This window comes from Anomalospiza imberbis, chromosome 22 (genome assembly GCF_031753505.1).
Source record: "Anomalospiza imberbis isolate Cuckoo-Finch-1a 21T00152 chromosome 22, ASM3175350v1, whole genome shotgun sequence".
NCBI classification, from domain to species: Eukaryota; Metazoa; Chordata; class Aves; order Passeriformes; family Viduidae; genus Anomalospiza; species Anomalospiza imberbis.
Genome location: NC_089702.1, coordinates 128,127 through 143,091, shown reverse-complemented (window position 1 = coordinate 143,091; position 14,965 = coordinate 128,127). Strand labels below are relative to the sequence as shown.

General features: G+C 47.6%; 1 protein-coding gene and 1 long non-coding RNA gene across 20 annotated transcripts in view; one reads left to right on the top strand and one right to left on the bottom strand.

Moving 5' to 3' along the window:
* The window catches only part of TLK2 (tousled like kinase 2), a 56,143-nt gene that overhangs the window by 5,682 nt on the left and 35,496 nt on the right, over positions 1-14,965 (top strand). For 6 of the 14 annotated variants that reach the window (XM_068212408.1, XM_068212415.1, XM_068212405.1 and 3 more), the window contains 2 exons: positions 9,749-9,837; positions 11,576-11,641. In XM_068212408.1, coding sequence (XP_068068509.1) covers positions 9,757-9,837; positions 11,576-11,641 — 147 coding nt within the window. In that variant the 5' untranslated portion in view covers positions 9,749-9,756. Of the gene's footprint in view, positions 1-7,510; positions 7,922-9,340; positions 9,357-9,748; positions 9,838-11,575; positions 11,642-14,965 lie in introns of those variants that run through there. The other 8 variants (XM_068212412.1, XM_068212403.1, XM_068212410.1 and 5 more) reach the window with 7 other exon arrangements.
* LOC137486869 (uncharacterized) lies at positions 1,762-6,492 on the bottom strand. Of its 6 annotated transcripts, none has more exons than XR_011005803.1 (4): positions 4,058-6,492; positions 3,839-3,951; positions 2,601-3,388; positions 1,762-2,171 (listed from the first exon to the last, which is right to left on the bottom strand). It is a non-coding gene; the product is annotated as an uncharacterized lncRNA (long non-coding RNA). The 6 variants fall into 6 exon arrangements; XR_011005805.1 differs by lacking the exon at positions 1,762-2,171 and having other exon boundaries at positions 2,463-3,388; positions 4,058-4,438; positions 4,581-6,492; XR_011005807.1 differs by lacking the exon at positions 1,762-2,171 and having other exon boundaries at positions 2,463-3,388; positions 4,058-4,714; positions 5,007-6,492.

The following is a 14,965-nucleotide window of genomic DNA, read 5'->3' as shown; positions in this document are numbered from 1 at the left end:
ATGTCTATCCCCTATTGGTCACTAATAAGCTGTTACCCCATAGTAATTGGTCAGTCTTGGACAAGGTGTCTACATGAAAGAAAGGGTTGTTTGTGAGATACAGTTTTCATTATTTTGCTGAGACAGTTGGGATTGTTGAAACAGGTACAAGAAAACAGTCCTAATCTGTAGAATTCTTTTGCAGGGAAACAAGTTGGTTTTCGCGATTACAGGCTTCTGTTTTCATGAAAAGCTGTTAGCTTCCTCACAGCTATGTCGGACCAAATTAGGATTCAGTCTGCAAGGCCTTATACAGGCCTGCTGTTTGCCACCACAGAGACCCATTTCACAGTGAGGACCTGGAAAACCTTTCCTGGACAAGGTTTCCAAGTTTACCTCAGAAGTGGGTCCAGCTTTTATAAGACCAAATCAGCAAGTCAAAATTAATTGATTACACTTCTAGCGCAGAAATACTTGGGTTTGATGGTATACTTCCCTAACTAGCCAGGGCCAGGGCTAGGCCAGGGCCCAAGCCTTGACTGGAAGGGTTTCCGCAAAATATCTACAAGCAAACCTTTATTAATGTAACCAAAATAATGCATATAAGTAACATTAGATAATTATCTTACAACTAAAGCCCTTCATAAAAACTCTATGTATTAATGCTGTCTGGATCCAGAAATATAATACCATCACCCAGTTAACCTTAAATCTAATTAACAGTCACGTCAAAATCTACAGCTTAGTGAAAACATAAAAGTTAGTTTTTAACAAGAGCAAAAAATTACTTAAAAATACAAGAGCATCCATAACAAAAAGCAATTACAACAATCCAGGGAGTCACAAGGTGCTGTGGTAAAAAAGCAATCTTTGAGATAGGCTCCAAGATTGTGGCAACATTCTGAGTAACAAAAACAGCAGAGTTTTACAGACCAGCTCAGGAACTTTATGCCGAGCTTGCAGCCACCCCTGCAGAAGATGGCAGCCTCGTCTCCCTTGGCAAACCCTGCCATGTGCAGGGAGCAGGGACGTGGCACTGCCTCTGCCAGTGCCATCAGGCTCCTGGTTCCACACACATCCCACCAGACCTGGTATGTCAGCGTTCGCCGTCATCCCCTGGCTGTGCTACATCCTTGCCAGCGTGGCACAGCCCTGCCACGTGCTCTCCACCATGCGCTTAGCGCCTTGCACTCACCACCACCGCTACAGCACTGCGCCCCTGCGACTCCCCATGCCCTCCTGCTGCTGCCTCTGCTGCTGCTGCCACACTCTCGCAGAGGGCAAATAGAGAGGGAACACGCTACCACAAATGGCCCACTCAGCTCCAGCTGCTCACCGCAACACGGCTCCACCTGATGACGCAGGGCAGAACGAGGTCTTCTAGGATATCAAGAAATATTGTCCTTCTATGGGGTTGTCACAGCTGTTCACCCATCTGTCAACTTCCGGCAGGCTCCTCTCTGCCTGGCTCTGCCACGTGGCACCTCCTCCCTCCAAGGTCAGGCAGAGACAAGCCTCTCTGTGCTGCCTTGTGCTTATTTGTGCTCCGATGTGCTCCTGCAGGTGCGTGCCACAGCCTGCAGCTCAGCTCCATCCCATCTCTGACCACAGTTTTGCCCATTTTATGTAGAAGAAAGAGAAGCAGGGGGCAATCCCTGTTGAGAATAAAGCCCTCTTGTATTCTGGGAATCCAAGAGTGAGCAAGGACAGGGAAGGACTTGCTGGTCCATTCAGGAGGATCCCATTGTTTCAGATGGTTGCAGAACCAGCAGATGTTTCCAGTGCTGTGTGCTTTGGGATCGCAAAGGTGTTCCTTTCCTGTCTGCGAGGTTTGTTTCCCCTCAGCTGGGCCATGGCGGTGGCGCAGTTCCAGGTGGCTGCACGATTCCAGGTGCCTGCACACAGCTGCCTTCCTCCTCCAGCAGCAGCACACGTTGCCTTGGATCAGGGCTCTGAGGCTGCACATGGCTTGCTGCTTTTGTGGAGGCTGAGTGACATGGATGCTTTCCTACTAGGTTTGGGTATCAAAGCCTCCCTAATGCGGTACCTGAAGGTGTAGACAGAGGAAGGGGCAGGAACAACCTCAGAGGTAAACTCCATTGTGTAGGAGGGTGGAGACTCTTGGAATGGCCTCAGGAAGGAGTCAGGCAATGGCATGTTATCTTTGAGGCGCTCAAATACCAGTTGTCTCCCTAAGGAAAATGAGGAAAGACACTTTTAATGTTCCTAGTGTGACAGAAGCCCTTCCCTTAATAGACAAGAATCTGCACAAGGGCGACATGTTTTGAATGCCCCAAGCCTAGAAAAATCTTCACTGGCAGCTCATGCCTCATTAGTTCTAACACTATCTGCTGTGCAGACAAGGGTAGGCCTCTTCAGGATGTGATGCCTGGAGGTGACATCATCCCATGGTGCTAAAATCTTATAAAGCCTGTTGAGTGTTGTACTCTTGTGGGGTTTGGTTGGGGTTTCTTTTTCCCCAGTGCTACAAAATGTTTGGATTTGAGATCACTCATGCCAGCTTTTACATTTTAAAAATTCAGGCTATTTGTTGGTTTCTCCAGTCCCCAGCTGTCTGTGTCCTAGAACCACTGAGGAATCTCAGCTCTTCTGCTGTGTACCTTATATCAGTAGATTTTGAGACCTTATGGCAGTACAGAAATGCTTGGGAAAATGCAGTTAGTGTATTCCACAAGCCTGGAAAGCAAAGACAAAGAAAAGTCACCAAAAACACATTAAAAAGATCAGAATTTTCTGACATTTTATCTTTTCAAAATTGAAGGCAGAAGGAACTTGTTATATGCTCTGCTAAAATCTCTGTAAGATCTTACCCAACTTTGGTCTAATCTAACATGGGTTAGCAGAGAGGCTGTGGTGGGAAGGCAGGTCTTGTTGCTGTTTTGCTGAGCATGCTGTGCTTGTGGAGGGGAGCTCCAAGCTCCACTGACAAAGAAAATGGCTGTGGCAGCTGAGTCGTTCTTCAAAACATGACACAAGTGCTGTGTACTAGTGATATTACTGACATCCAAGGAGGCTGAGACAAGAGGAGAGCTACCACAGCAATGTAATCAGAGACATTAACACTGGTTGATGGCAGAGCAGGAGAGCAGGATGTGCACAGGAGCGATCTGGCAGAGCTGATGCTGGAGGAGCTGGCTTGTCCCCGTGGATGAGATAATATTTGGTCAGCCATGTACATACTCTGTTACTCATAACCAGCTCCTCTGAAAGGACCAGAGCTTAGGAATTCTTAAAAAGTTAATGAGAAAAGGGGAAAACAGAATAGTTTCATATGTCACTCAGGTGTGGGCTGGAAGGAGGAGTTTTCCTGCATGAGAATTCTTGGAGGTCCAAATAGTCTCTTCTCTTGCTGGGCCAGAATGTGAAGTACACAGAAATTGCTCCCTAACTGTAATATGATGGGAAAAATCAAGCTGAGGTCAACAGAATCCTGATTTCTAACCTTATATTGTTTTAGTTTTGAGGCTTTATAAGCTTTTAGAAGTAGTATCTTAGAAGTTGACATTAGAATCTTTAATTGAATCAGAAAATTTCCTGTACAAAATGAACTATTTACATATTCCAGCCACTTTGAAGAGCAAACCTTTCCCTGTAAGAACAGAAACAAGCTGACCTTTTCTGATCAGAAGCACCTTTGGATAAGTTGGCTTTTCTCATTAAAAAAAAAACCAAAAACAAAAAACCAAAAAAACACAAACAAAAAAAGCCCAACATAAACAAAAAATCATTCCACCAAATCTCTGCTGAGTCCAAACCTGAGGGATCAGCTCCCAGGAGAGAACATGTCATAAAAGGTAGTCCAAGTGTGATGTGTCAACACTGATAATTATATTTTAACCTGAGAGACCTTTGCTGTTGCAGGGAGCCCAATCTCACATGTGCTGGCACAGCACAGTTGGAATTGGTGTACCAGGCTGGGCTGTGCAGCGCATCCCCGTTCAGAGCTGTGTCCTGATGGAGTGTAGGAGGAAAAAGTTCTGAGATCACTGGGAAATGTATCCAGTAACTTCCTTCCTACTGTTATCTGACAAACTTTTCTAAAGTCCCTTGTACCTACCTGTACTCTGCTGACATCAAGTGGGATCTTTAAAGGCTGCTCTGAAATTCCTGCTTACGGCCAGAAATAGAGTTACAACTTGTTGATTCCTTCCCTCTCTGTGCCACAAAGGGACCAGCTGCCATGTCTGGTGTGAGGTGCAATTTTGGCATCTTGGAAAGGAAATTGCAGCTGGAAGTGTTGCTCTGAGCTGCTCTTCAGAGGATGAAGGTGGAGAGGACCATAGTTGAGTGTGCAACAGAAGAGAGTCAGGAAGGATATGACTACAGCCGAGGATGAGTTGCTGGACACCCAGGAGCAGAGCTGAGCTAGCAGAGCACTTGGACTGCAAAACACAAGGGCTGCCTTTACAGAATGTGCTGAAGGGGATGTGCCCCAGTCCTGAATTTGAAAGTGAGAAGAGGAAACCCTAGTTATTTCAGAGGAATGCAGGACAGGAGAGGGGGAGTCACAAGAGGAGGATAGTGCAACCTCAGTTTATGTGTTCCTTATCAGATGTCACCACCTCCTGTTCCAGCCTGACCCGGCAGAGCCCAGGGCTGTTGCCATGGGTCCTCTGTCAGGCCTGGAACTCAGCGGTGCATAAAGGGATGTCTTGGAAAACATTCCTGGCTGCAGAGGATTCTCCAGGAGGCTCTCCCTTGGAATTTGGTCCTGCTGGAGGGAAGGAGAAGAGAGGCATTGGTCTGTGATTTCAGTAAAAATGACAGTGAGCAAACGACCATCAGGAAATGACAGAGGTTGTGGCTGCTCCATCCCTGAAAGTGTAAAAGGCCAGGTTGGCTGGGGCTTAGAGCAACCTGGTCTGGTGGAAGATGTCCCTGCCCATGGTAGAGGGTGGGACAGGATGGGCTTTGGGGACCTTTCCAACATAAACCATTCTGTGATTCTGTGACAGTAAAAGTTTCTTCTGGTGGCCTACATGGAAATACTGATGACATTGTGATACCTGGCAATGCAGTCCCTGGCAATGTATGGAGAAGGAGGAGAAAGTGCCCCATCAAGCGCTGTCAAAAAACACAGGAAAATTTAGACCAAAATGATCCCCCATCACCCCTAAAACACAAAGGTGGGGGACAGTACCACAGATTGGTTGTTACTGGTGTCCAGTTCTGGCAATCCGAGGGGGTGAACTGCTCCCTTTGGAGTTGGAGGTGTTAAGGCAGTGGAGTCCAGAAGAGCTGGGGGGTTCAGTAAGTCCCTTTATTGGGTGTAACAGCTTCCACAACTTCTCCTCTCTCTACCCAAAATTAAACTGAAATGCAGAAATGAAATTTAAACCTCCTTGAACAATGTTCACTGCAAGTGGTCCTAATTAACGTTCCCTAAATGGCTGTAATTAGCAGCCAGCTGATGGAATATTTACTCCAGGATTTTTTCTTTAAAAAAAATCAACCCAACATAGACACAAACCACTATTTATTTAATTATTTATTTTACAAATTCCTGCCACTGATCGTGTTGAAAATGTGACTTACTGAGCGGGAGCTGAAACTGGAGTGGCTCTTGTACTGAAAAAAAAAAAACAGATTAAAGCAGAGGAAAAGCAGCTTGCACAAGCAGGCAGCACTCCCAGAGCCATTTGTTGTACCAACTTAACAAAGTACGATAAATTAGCAATTTTAAAATAACACAATTTCCCCTATCGCCTTGGAGGAGCAGTTTTTCCACGATGCTCCGCCGGCTCCTCTCCACATTCCTTTTGCCAAACTAGTCGGTTCCGGTTTGCTTATAAATCGCTCGATGTCACGCAGTGAAGGGGAGGTGACGGATGTCTCTCCGCATTCTCAGCCCTGGCAAATCCTTTATTGAGCTCCTGGAACCTCCGCTCCCATTGCTAATCCACGCCTGCCTCCCCTTGGACAGGCCTGGCCACTTCCTTTCCCAACAATCCTCTCCTGCTTGTTTGCTTTTCAGAAAGCTGATTCAGCCTTGGAGCAAGGGGGTGCAATACCCACAGCGCTTTGGGTCCTGCCCCTGCCGCCTGCAATGAGCCAAATGAACTGCATTGGAATTGCTCCATTCCAGCCGGAACAAGCCCTGTCTTTATTAATTTTGGGGCCCGTTTTCCTGAGTGTGGTAGCAGTTTGGCCTTAGAAAGGCGAGAGTGGACTGTGTATCTTGGGGGCTGCTGAGGCACCCGGGTTGTGTCTCACAGGTGATATACATGTTGGATCAGCCCTGAACCGGGGGCCCAGCCCATTCCAGATGGTGTTTCCAGGGGGCAAGGATGGAGCGGGGTGAGTTGGGGGTGCTGAGGTGCCTTTGCACCCTCCCTCGGGGGAATGAGGGTGGTTTGGGGAGTGAGATTGTTCGTGGGTGTGTAAAATGGAGACTGGAGAGGAGGTGAAGAACTAGGGGGTGCATGGATGTCATACCTGCACCCCCTTCTCTGGGGCAGGGGGTAGGTCAGCCTCTGCTCCCCTGGTGGTGACATGTCCCTAGGCCTGCCCTGCCCCACCCCCCAGGCCCTGGCTGGATCTGACCCCCCCTGCTTGTGCCTGTCATGCCCTAGCCTCTCTGGCCCACCCTGATCCTTGCTGCCCTGCCACCTGTGATCACCCCCTGCCCCCACCTTGCTGACCCTTAGCCCTGACTTCACCCCAAGGCTGGATGCTGCCCCCTCATCCCTCCATGACCCCATAGTCCACCTTGACATTGTTGCCCCTCAGCCCTGTATGACCGCTCTCCATACCTCCTGCACCCCCCAAACCTGCCCTGACCCCATAGTCCACCTTGACATTGTTGCCCCTCAGCCCTGTATGACCGCTCTCCATACCTCCTGCACCCCCCAAACCTGCCCTGACCCCCAGGCCCTTCTGACCCCACCTTGTGCCTACCACCCCAGCCACCCTGACCCCATGGGACTCTGAACCTCTGCTTCTTCTCTACACGTGCATTACTCCCCAGTACCACCCAGACCCGTCCCCATCCTGAAACTAGATCTGACCTGCCCTTGAGCCTGCTGCCCCTTCAGCCCCTCCGAATCCCGTAACCTCATGGTCCACCCTGAGCCCTTGCTGCTCCCCCAGACCTGTGTGACACCTGCTATGCCCCCTACCCCCTCAGACCTGCCCTGACCTGCAGGTCCTCATGACGGCCAAGCCCCACCCCGGATCCCGTAGGACTCTGGCCCCTGCTGCCCCCGTGCCCTGTGTGACACCTCCCGCCCCCCCATTCCTCCTGCCCCCTCAGACCTGCCCTGACCCCCAGGCCCCACTGACCCCCCCACCTGCCGCCCCCGCCCCGCCCTCTGCCCCCTTAGGCCCCACCCCATTCAAGCCACGCCCCCTCTGACCCCCCCTCCCCCCGCTCAGGTCTCGCGAGACGCGGCGCGGTTTCCCCAGCGCGTGTGCCCCCATCGGCCGGGCCGGGCCCAGCGCCGCGGGGCGGGAGGGACGAGGGGCCGCACCTGCCCCGGCCCCACCGCGCCCGCCGGCCCCTTGCACCCCCCGCCCCGCCTGCCCGTCCCACCTGGCCGCCGGGTCCTCCCGCGAGGCCTTTGTCCTGCCGCCGCCGGCCCGCGCGCGCTCCAGCCCGGCTAGGCCCCTCACGCGAGGCCGGGGATCCGCGGCCTACCCCCAGCCCGGAGCCCTCCCTCTCCACCCCCCGCCACCCTTCCCCTCCGCCCTTCTCAGCCCCGGTGCCCGCGGCGGAGGCCGCGGAGCCGCCCCCGGCCTCCTCTTCCCGCCCGTGCCGCCGCAACCGCCGCCGCAGCAGGTTCCCTCCCTCCCTCCTTCGCCTCCTCCTCCTCTTCCTCCTCCTCCTGCTGCTGCTGCTGCTCCTGCCCCCGGCGGTGGCGGGATCCTCGCGGTGCCCCGGGAGCGCTGGGCCGGGCGGCGGTGGCAGGAGCGGCAGCGCCAGGTGAGACCCCCAGGGGCGGCGGGGGGCAGCGTAGGGACACCTCTCGCCTCGTCCTCGCCCGGCCCGAGACTGGGTGGGGGCGGCCACGGGGAAGGCGGTGGCGGGGGCTTGTACCGCGGGCCGGCCCAGGTCACGGTGAGAGGGCCGCGGCCTGAGAGCCAGGGCGGCGGCAGCGCGGCCTGGGCCCCTCGCCGGGCACGGAGCAGCGCAGGCCCCGCGACCCGGCCCGGCCTGGCGGGCGGGGGTGAGAGCTGGGGGCGGCGGAGGTTGGACATGGCCTGCGAAGCCTTGGGATGAGGGTTGAGGCGGTGCTGGAGGGGAGGAGGAGGAGGAGGAAGAGGCCGAGGCGGTGCAGCAGCTGGCAGCGGGGCAAGGCTGCTCGCTCGGCGGCTGGTGCCTCTGCGTCCCGAGTGGGTAGGAGAGGGGTACTGGAAATCTCCTCCCAGGACAGGAGGAAATGCCAGCCCTGCCTGTAGGGGTGCAACGGGTCCCGGAGCAGCCCCCGGCGGGGGGAACTTGTGTCAGCTCCGTCCCCAGAGCAGCATCCCTGTGTGGGGATGCGATTCTCTGCGGATGATCGCCTCATGATGGACGAGAGCCCTGAGAGCACTTGATCATCTTGGCGTTTGCGGCTTGTCTCTCATTTTCCTCGTTGCTCAGATTTCCTGTTTTGAAAACTGGGCTGAGAGCTTTGTTGGGCTTTTAGAGCCCGTGGCAGAAATATGGTTGTTTGATAACGACGTTTAAGATCCTATTAGTTTTTGCAGCTTGGGACTGATTTGGGAGAGCAGTTGAGAATGCCCCCGGATGGATTCACTTTGCCCCTGTGACTTGGAGCCGCAGCGTTTGGAGGAAGCAGCAGGGACAAAATGGACAGTTCATAAAAGGAAGAATTGTGCACTGCCTGTTCTAGAGGGCACTTGCTGCCCTTCAAGAACTTTCCTCATTGCATATGCTCTTTACACAGCAAATCTTTATCTTCTGTTTCTGGCCTTTTTTTTTCCTACCTTAGTCCAGAAAATGAAACTGGAACAGACATTTCTGGAAATAAACTTGATTGGTGCTGTTGGGAAGATGTGATTCACAGTTATAATGAACAGTGAATTTTGTCCCATTTTTTCTCAGTTCCGGATTTGAATTATGTATTTCCTGATTTTTAACCTGTTTACATAGTTATGCAGGGTAGATTTTTAACCCTTCAAATAAGGCATCCATAGTGTTGGATTGCCAAGAGGTACCCCAGGTACATCCAGGGTGTAAAAGCTGTTGTTATTTTAGAAGTATCTAATGCTTTACCTTGTAAATTAAAAGGTTTAATCATACATTATTTTCTTCTTATAATCCCACTCTGTGGAAGAAGCAAAGCTGTTATCAGTGAAATCTGGAGTTTGTGGAGCTCGAGTATTTCCAGGATTGGCCAAAAATAAATTATGGGGTAAAGAATGTTGCTTTTTTTTTCTTCTAGTCATGCAGCACAGATGAAAAGCTCTGAAGCTTTTAGTCATAACACTCTGGTCCCATGTTTTCGTTTTAATAAAGCATCCAGTGGGAGAACGTGACATAATTAGTTTCTTGGATTTAGAGATCTTGAAATGGCTGATACAATAGAGGAGAGGAGACTCCAGCAGGGTTATGGTTTTAATACTATAATATGGTGGCAAAGTCATGTTGTTACTACATGGTAATCTTGCATTTCTCTTGCAAGAAAATGCTCTCTACACGGTTGTGCTGCAGAACAGGCACTTTTAAGTCTCGTCAGTGGCCCAGAATATTAAATGTCTCTCTCCTTTCCTTGCATTGCATAATCTGAGTGTTATTCTTCCATAGCAGCAGAAATGATGGAAGAATTGCACAGCCTGGACCCACGCAGGCAGGAGCTCCTGGAGGCCAGGTTCACCGGGGTTGGGGTTGCCAAGGTGAGTGTGAGTACCTGTGGTGACAGATATGACTGCTTGGCTAGCCATCATGCCTTGTGCTTTGGTTGAGTTTTTTAATTTCTACATGGATAATTTTTCTTTGCAAAAAAATTGTGTCACTTGCTGTGTTTTGAGCTCTAATATGTGTGAAATATGTTAGAGAGGAATGAAAATGGGATCTCTGAGCAGATGTTTTGCTGTACAGAAGATTTTGGGATCTAATTAAGTTCTTAGGAATTGTTCCATCTTAAGGCAGCTTGTATGCCCAAAAAACTCCATGACAACTTTGTGGAAGTGGGAATCTCATCTGGCTCTTCTTTCTCCAAGAATACCTTTGAGAGCTGAATTTGGCTGCTGATGGGATACAGTTTCAAGTGTTGTGTGTTGGATACACCATAACCAGACTGAAACATTGAGTCCTATTCTTTGGGATGCAGGAGCTAAAATTGTCTACCCCATCACATGGAGCACACAAAAAAAGTGTTTGCATGGCAGCTCTCCTGTGTCTGATCCACAACCTGCCAATAAAATCCCATCTTTATCCTCATGTACAGCTTCCACTTGGTCAGGAGCTATCTAAAGCAAAGCATCTGAGAAACAACCTTGTGTCATTGCTTGGTGTGCTGGCATTAAGCTGTGAGTTCTCAAGGTGCTGGTAGTGTTAATGTCAGTCTTTCTGACCAATGAAGTGGAGTGGTGACAGAACTCATTTTAAACTAGGTCAGGGATAATGAGTTAATTTTTGAGGGAGATACTGAATTTTGAACATGAAGGTAAAGCAACACATCATATATGATTTTCTGAAGCCACTTAGAATTATTTTGAGATAAAACCTTTCTGCATTTCTTGGAAAAACACAAAGTGATTCAAAACTTGAAAGAGTTTTGTTTGAATTCTCACTTTTCTTTCTGCTCTGCCTCTCAGACAAAGTTGAGTCTGGGAAGAGAGCACAAGGAAGCCAAATGCTCAGCTGTAGAAAAGATTAACACCAGAAGTTGAGGTAACAATTTCAGTTGCTGAAGTAAGAGTGTGGGGATTTTTTATCTTTTCCCCTACTCTTAAGACTTAAGGTATTCTTTTTATTGCATGAAAGTTGATGGTATTTACTGTACTGTGATCTTGTTTCATACAACATTACAACTTTTCATGTACTTTATCACCTGTTTCTTGCCTCTTTTCCTCCATTTTGTCACTTCAGAATCTTTAGCTGTACCAGTACAGATAAACCCAAACGTCTTACTAGAACAGCTAAAAGCATAGACACTGGTATAGCTTTAAAGCAGTGCCAATGTACTCAGCTTTCACAAAGAATGTTAGGAACTCTTCCTTTTAAAAGAATAACCTTTGAGAGATACAGGAAAGTAAATCTTAATTATGTTTCCAGTATGTTTGGAGCAGAAAGTACATGCCCTTTTCTGTAGGGGTGAATATTGAAAACTCATTTCTAAAGCAATCCAGGGAAAAAAGCCTCATTTGTTGGAGGCCTCACTTTGAGTAAAGCTGTTCTTTTACTGAGTTTTATTTTTACCTGTTGTTACGTGGTTTTACGTTGTACTAGCCAGTAAACTGTTAAAGCGCATGACACTTACTGCAAACAATATATTTATTTATTTATTTACTTGCATTCTTGCTAATTTGCAATAGATCAGCCAACCATTGATATAAATTAACATGACTCTACTATGTTGCAGCAAATTTTGGTTGCAATATTAATTTCAGCTACTACATTCCCTCCCAGGTTGGTGCTTCAAATTCCCTCCCTACCCCCCCAAGCCTCCGTCCGTCATGCTCCGCACTGGCATTGGTAGGTCACTGTCTTAAAGGGAATATATTGGGAAAGCTGTGATACAATTTTGTGTTATTCAGCAAGGACTTTTAGCTGGCTCCAATGAAATGTTTAAGGAAAGAACTGTGGAGTAAGTGAGTGCCATCTAGTGGGACAGGCCCTGGCCCATCCTCCTGGGATGGAAGGTATCTGGTGCTGTTTATTGCATAAAAGGAAGAAATGTCATCTCAGATGTGATTGGGTGAAGGCAGCAGGTGGTTGTACTGAGCCCCTGCCTTCCTCACGCTGGGTGTATCTTGCTGTGTATGGATTCTTTCTTTAATGTTTAGAGGCACAGGATATATTTTGGACCTGTATAAATGAATGCTTTCATTTTATACCTTAATACAACTTCAGCTTCAATTCCACAGTTCCTCTGTGTTGTTAAAGAGCAGCTGTAAGTGTTTTGAGGTGTGAATGAGAGCAAGCTGATCTAGAACAAGTTTTCAGGCTGGAAACTAGAAAAAAGCTTCTAGCCATCAGAGTCATGGGATTCTGGAAGAACTTTCCAGTAACAATAGTAGAGGACAGAAATCCTAAACTACTTTGGAAATAGCTGTGTGCTTGTCACCTCCTGTGGTAGCTGAAGGCACAACCCAATGACCAGGGTCATTTGCAGCTCCAAAAGCCTCAAAATTCTGTTGCAAGTCTCTGATGAAGTTTCTTACTTAGTAGCTGAAGAATGTATTTTACTACAAGCTTGGAGTTAATTCATTGAATCAAATTTATGAGCAAGGAATGTTTCTAGGCAACTGTTACACTCCTGTGCTTCACCCATGTCACTAGATGGCTTCATAAAGCTGGTGATGCTTTAGATGTCTGCTCTTGCCATATGGTGAAGTGCTATTCTTCCCCAAATTCCCAGAGCAAGTCCCTGAATTAACACATGACACTGACATTGACTGTTCCTGCTTATTTAGCCTGTTTATATTTACATATTGGGAAAACCTAAGTGTATTCCTATGAGACATTATGTTGACTAGACATCTTCCTTGGATCAGGAGGCCCAGGAGACAAAAATGTGAGTTGTTTCTCTAGATAATATTGTTTAATTTAGTCTGTTCTCATCTTCTGCCTCCCTTCCTCCTATTTGGGTGTTGCCTTTAAGATATCAATTGGGTTAAATTGAAGGGATTTGTGTCTTTTCCACAGACTTTTCCTGGCTAAGGATTTGAATAAGTAATTGTGATGGGTGAACCTGTATTTGTACACAGCCTGTCTCAGGCTTAACCAGGGTGAATCCTCACAGCAGCACGTGTATCTTCTACAAGTTTGGTTTTCAAAAGATCTCTGAACCAAGCTCTGTGTGCCGCTTTTATTGTTAAACTAAAATGGTTGAAGGGATGAATGGTCTAGGGAGTGTAGCTGGGCTGTAGGAATCTTGTAGATTCATCTGACTGTGCCAGAATTGAAAAAGTCTTGGTCTTGGTAGCTAGTGCTCCCTTTCCTTCTGCTCTGAGGTAATGATACAGGATATATGCTGCCAAAAAAATGTTCATAAAGAACAGTATTTGCTTGTATTAGTTTGGTTTTTACTTATTCTCTGTAACTTTTGAAGTCTTGATCACTTCAGTAACTCCAGTTTTGTGATGTACTCAGCAATAGTTTTATCAGCAAAGTTACCATGTTGAGAATTTGTGTTTGAGAATAATCATGTCTTCCTTGGAGGGAAGTGGCGCTGCACAGTGGTGGTCCCCAACTGGTGTCATAGTCCATGAGAAGAACCAGTTAATAAGAGTTTTAAAACTTAGAATTGAATTTTGCAGCTGCCACAGAATTTGGCAGGACTTTATGCCAGGTACTTTAAAATTGTTTGGATGCTTCTGTGTGCAACATTACTTCAAATGTGTTGTCTGGCTGCTAGAGACCAGAAATAGTTGTCAAATCTTAAATAGCTGTCAAACTCTCTGCTCCTGATCTGAGGATTAGAATGAGTTGTGTGACCCTTCTGTCTGGTTTGCGGTCAGTAAAATAAAAATACCATATTTCCAATCAGAGAGAACTCTCGAAGCATAATGGAAGCCAAGCAAATCCTACTGCAAATCTGCTTGCCCATCTGATAGAGTGGGGGTTACCTGTGAACATCTGAGAGTAGATTAACTTCTTGTGGCAGAAAGACCTCAGTGATTCAGGGATTTCATTATCAGCAGTAATACTGAGCTTTTCTGAAAGTCCAGTTAAAAAGCAGGTTGTAATTCTCATACTTACGTGATGTTTGAAATAAGATAATAATATGTAAATTAACCTTGCACAGTAGCACTAGACCAGAGTAACTGTGAAACCATTTGACCATTTCACTTTGGTGTAAACCTGTGTGGAGTCAGCACTAACCTTTAGTGGAACGAAGGATTGACTATTTGCCTTTGAAATCCATTGATCTGCTACAGAATTCAGAAGAACTTTGGTTATCCTGGCTTGAGGTAATGAAGCATGTCTATCTCCATGTCTCCTTCATTTATGCAGCAAGAGAATTTTGCAGTGCATGTTGCTGTAAGCCAGTGTTAGAGACTCTGGCTGGGCTGCTGGAATTCCTAGAGCTCCCTTTCAGTACAAGCACAAAATGGAGGTTGCCCAGCTTGAGTTGTGGAGTGATGGATCATTTCTGGGGACTTGGGGAGGCTGTAGAAATGCACAAGTCATGGGAGGCAGGAGATGGTAAGGGGGCTGAGTCAGCTTGATGGTGTTCTAGATGATCTGGTGGGAGCTATTAGCAGGATAAGTTGCTTCTTTAGAAGTCTCAGCCATTGAAGCCTCACTGCGAGCTTTCCAGGGGCTCTGGCGAAGGGAGAAATGAGTAACCAGCTCCTGTGAGTGGCCAGATTTTAAATTCTTGCCTCTAGAGTAGAAGTCTTCAATAGGAGTCTTCAAAGTGCCTGCTGCTGTTGAATCCAATTCTCAACATGGAGGCTTTATTGTGCATAGGTAGGTCACAGACTTTGAAGCAGCAGTTGATCGGTGAATCACAAGGGAAGAAAGCATGCCAACTTATCTTGGAGAGAAATTCCTTGTGGAGGAGGAAGTGTGTACTGTTCTTGTGCTTGTCATTTGGGTAAATACTATAGGAACTATTAGCTTATTTCAGATGACCCACATATTTTGAATTTTTGCTGAGCCCCATCACCAATTGCCTTGACAGGGCACAGTGGATTAGTGGGCTGGAAGTGAGAGCAGAGAAGTGCAGTATTATCTCTAAGTGGTCTATTCTAGAAAAATCAGGAATAAAATTCATAAGTCTTTTCTGTATAAACTATTGCATGTTCATTATGCTACTTCCCTGGCAATATACTCATGTTAATGTTCTTT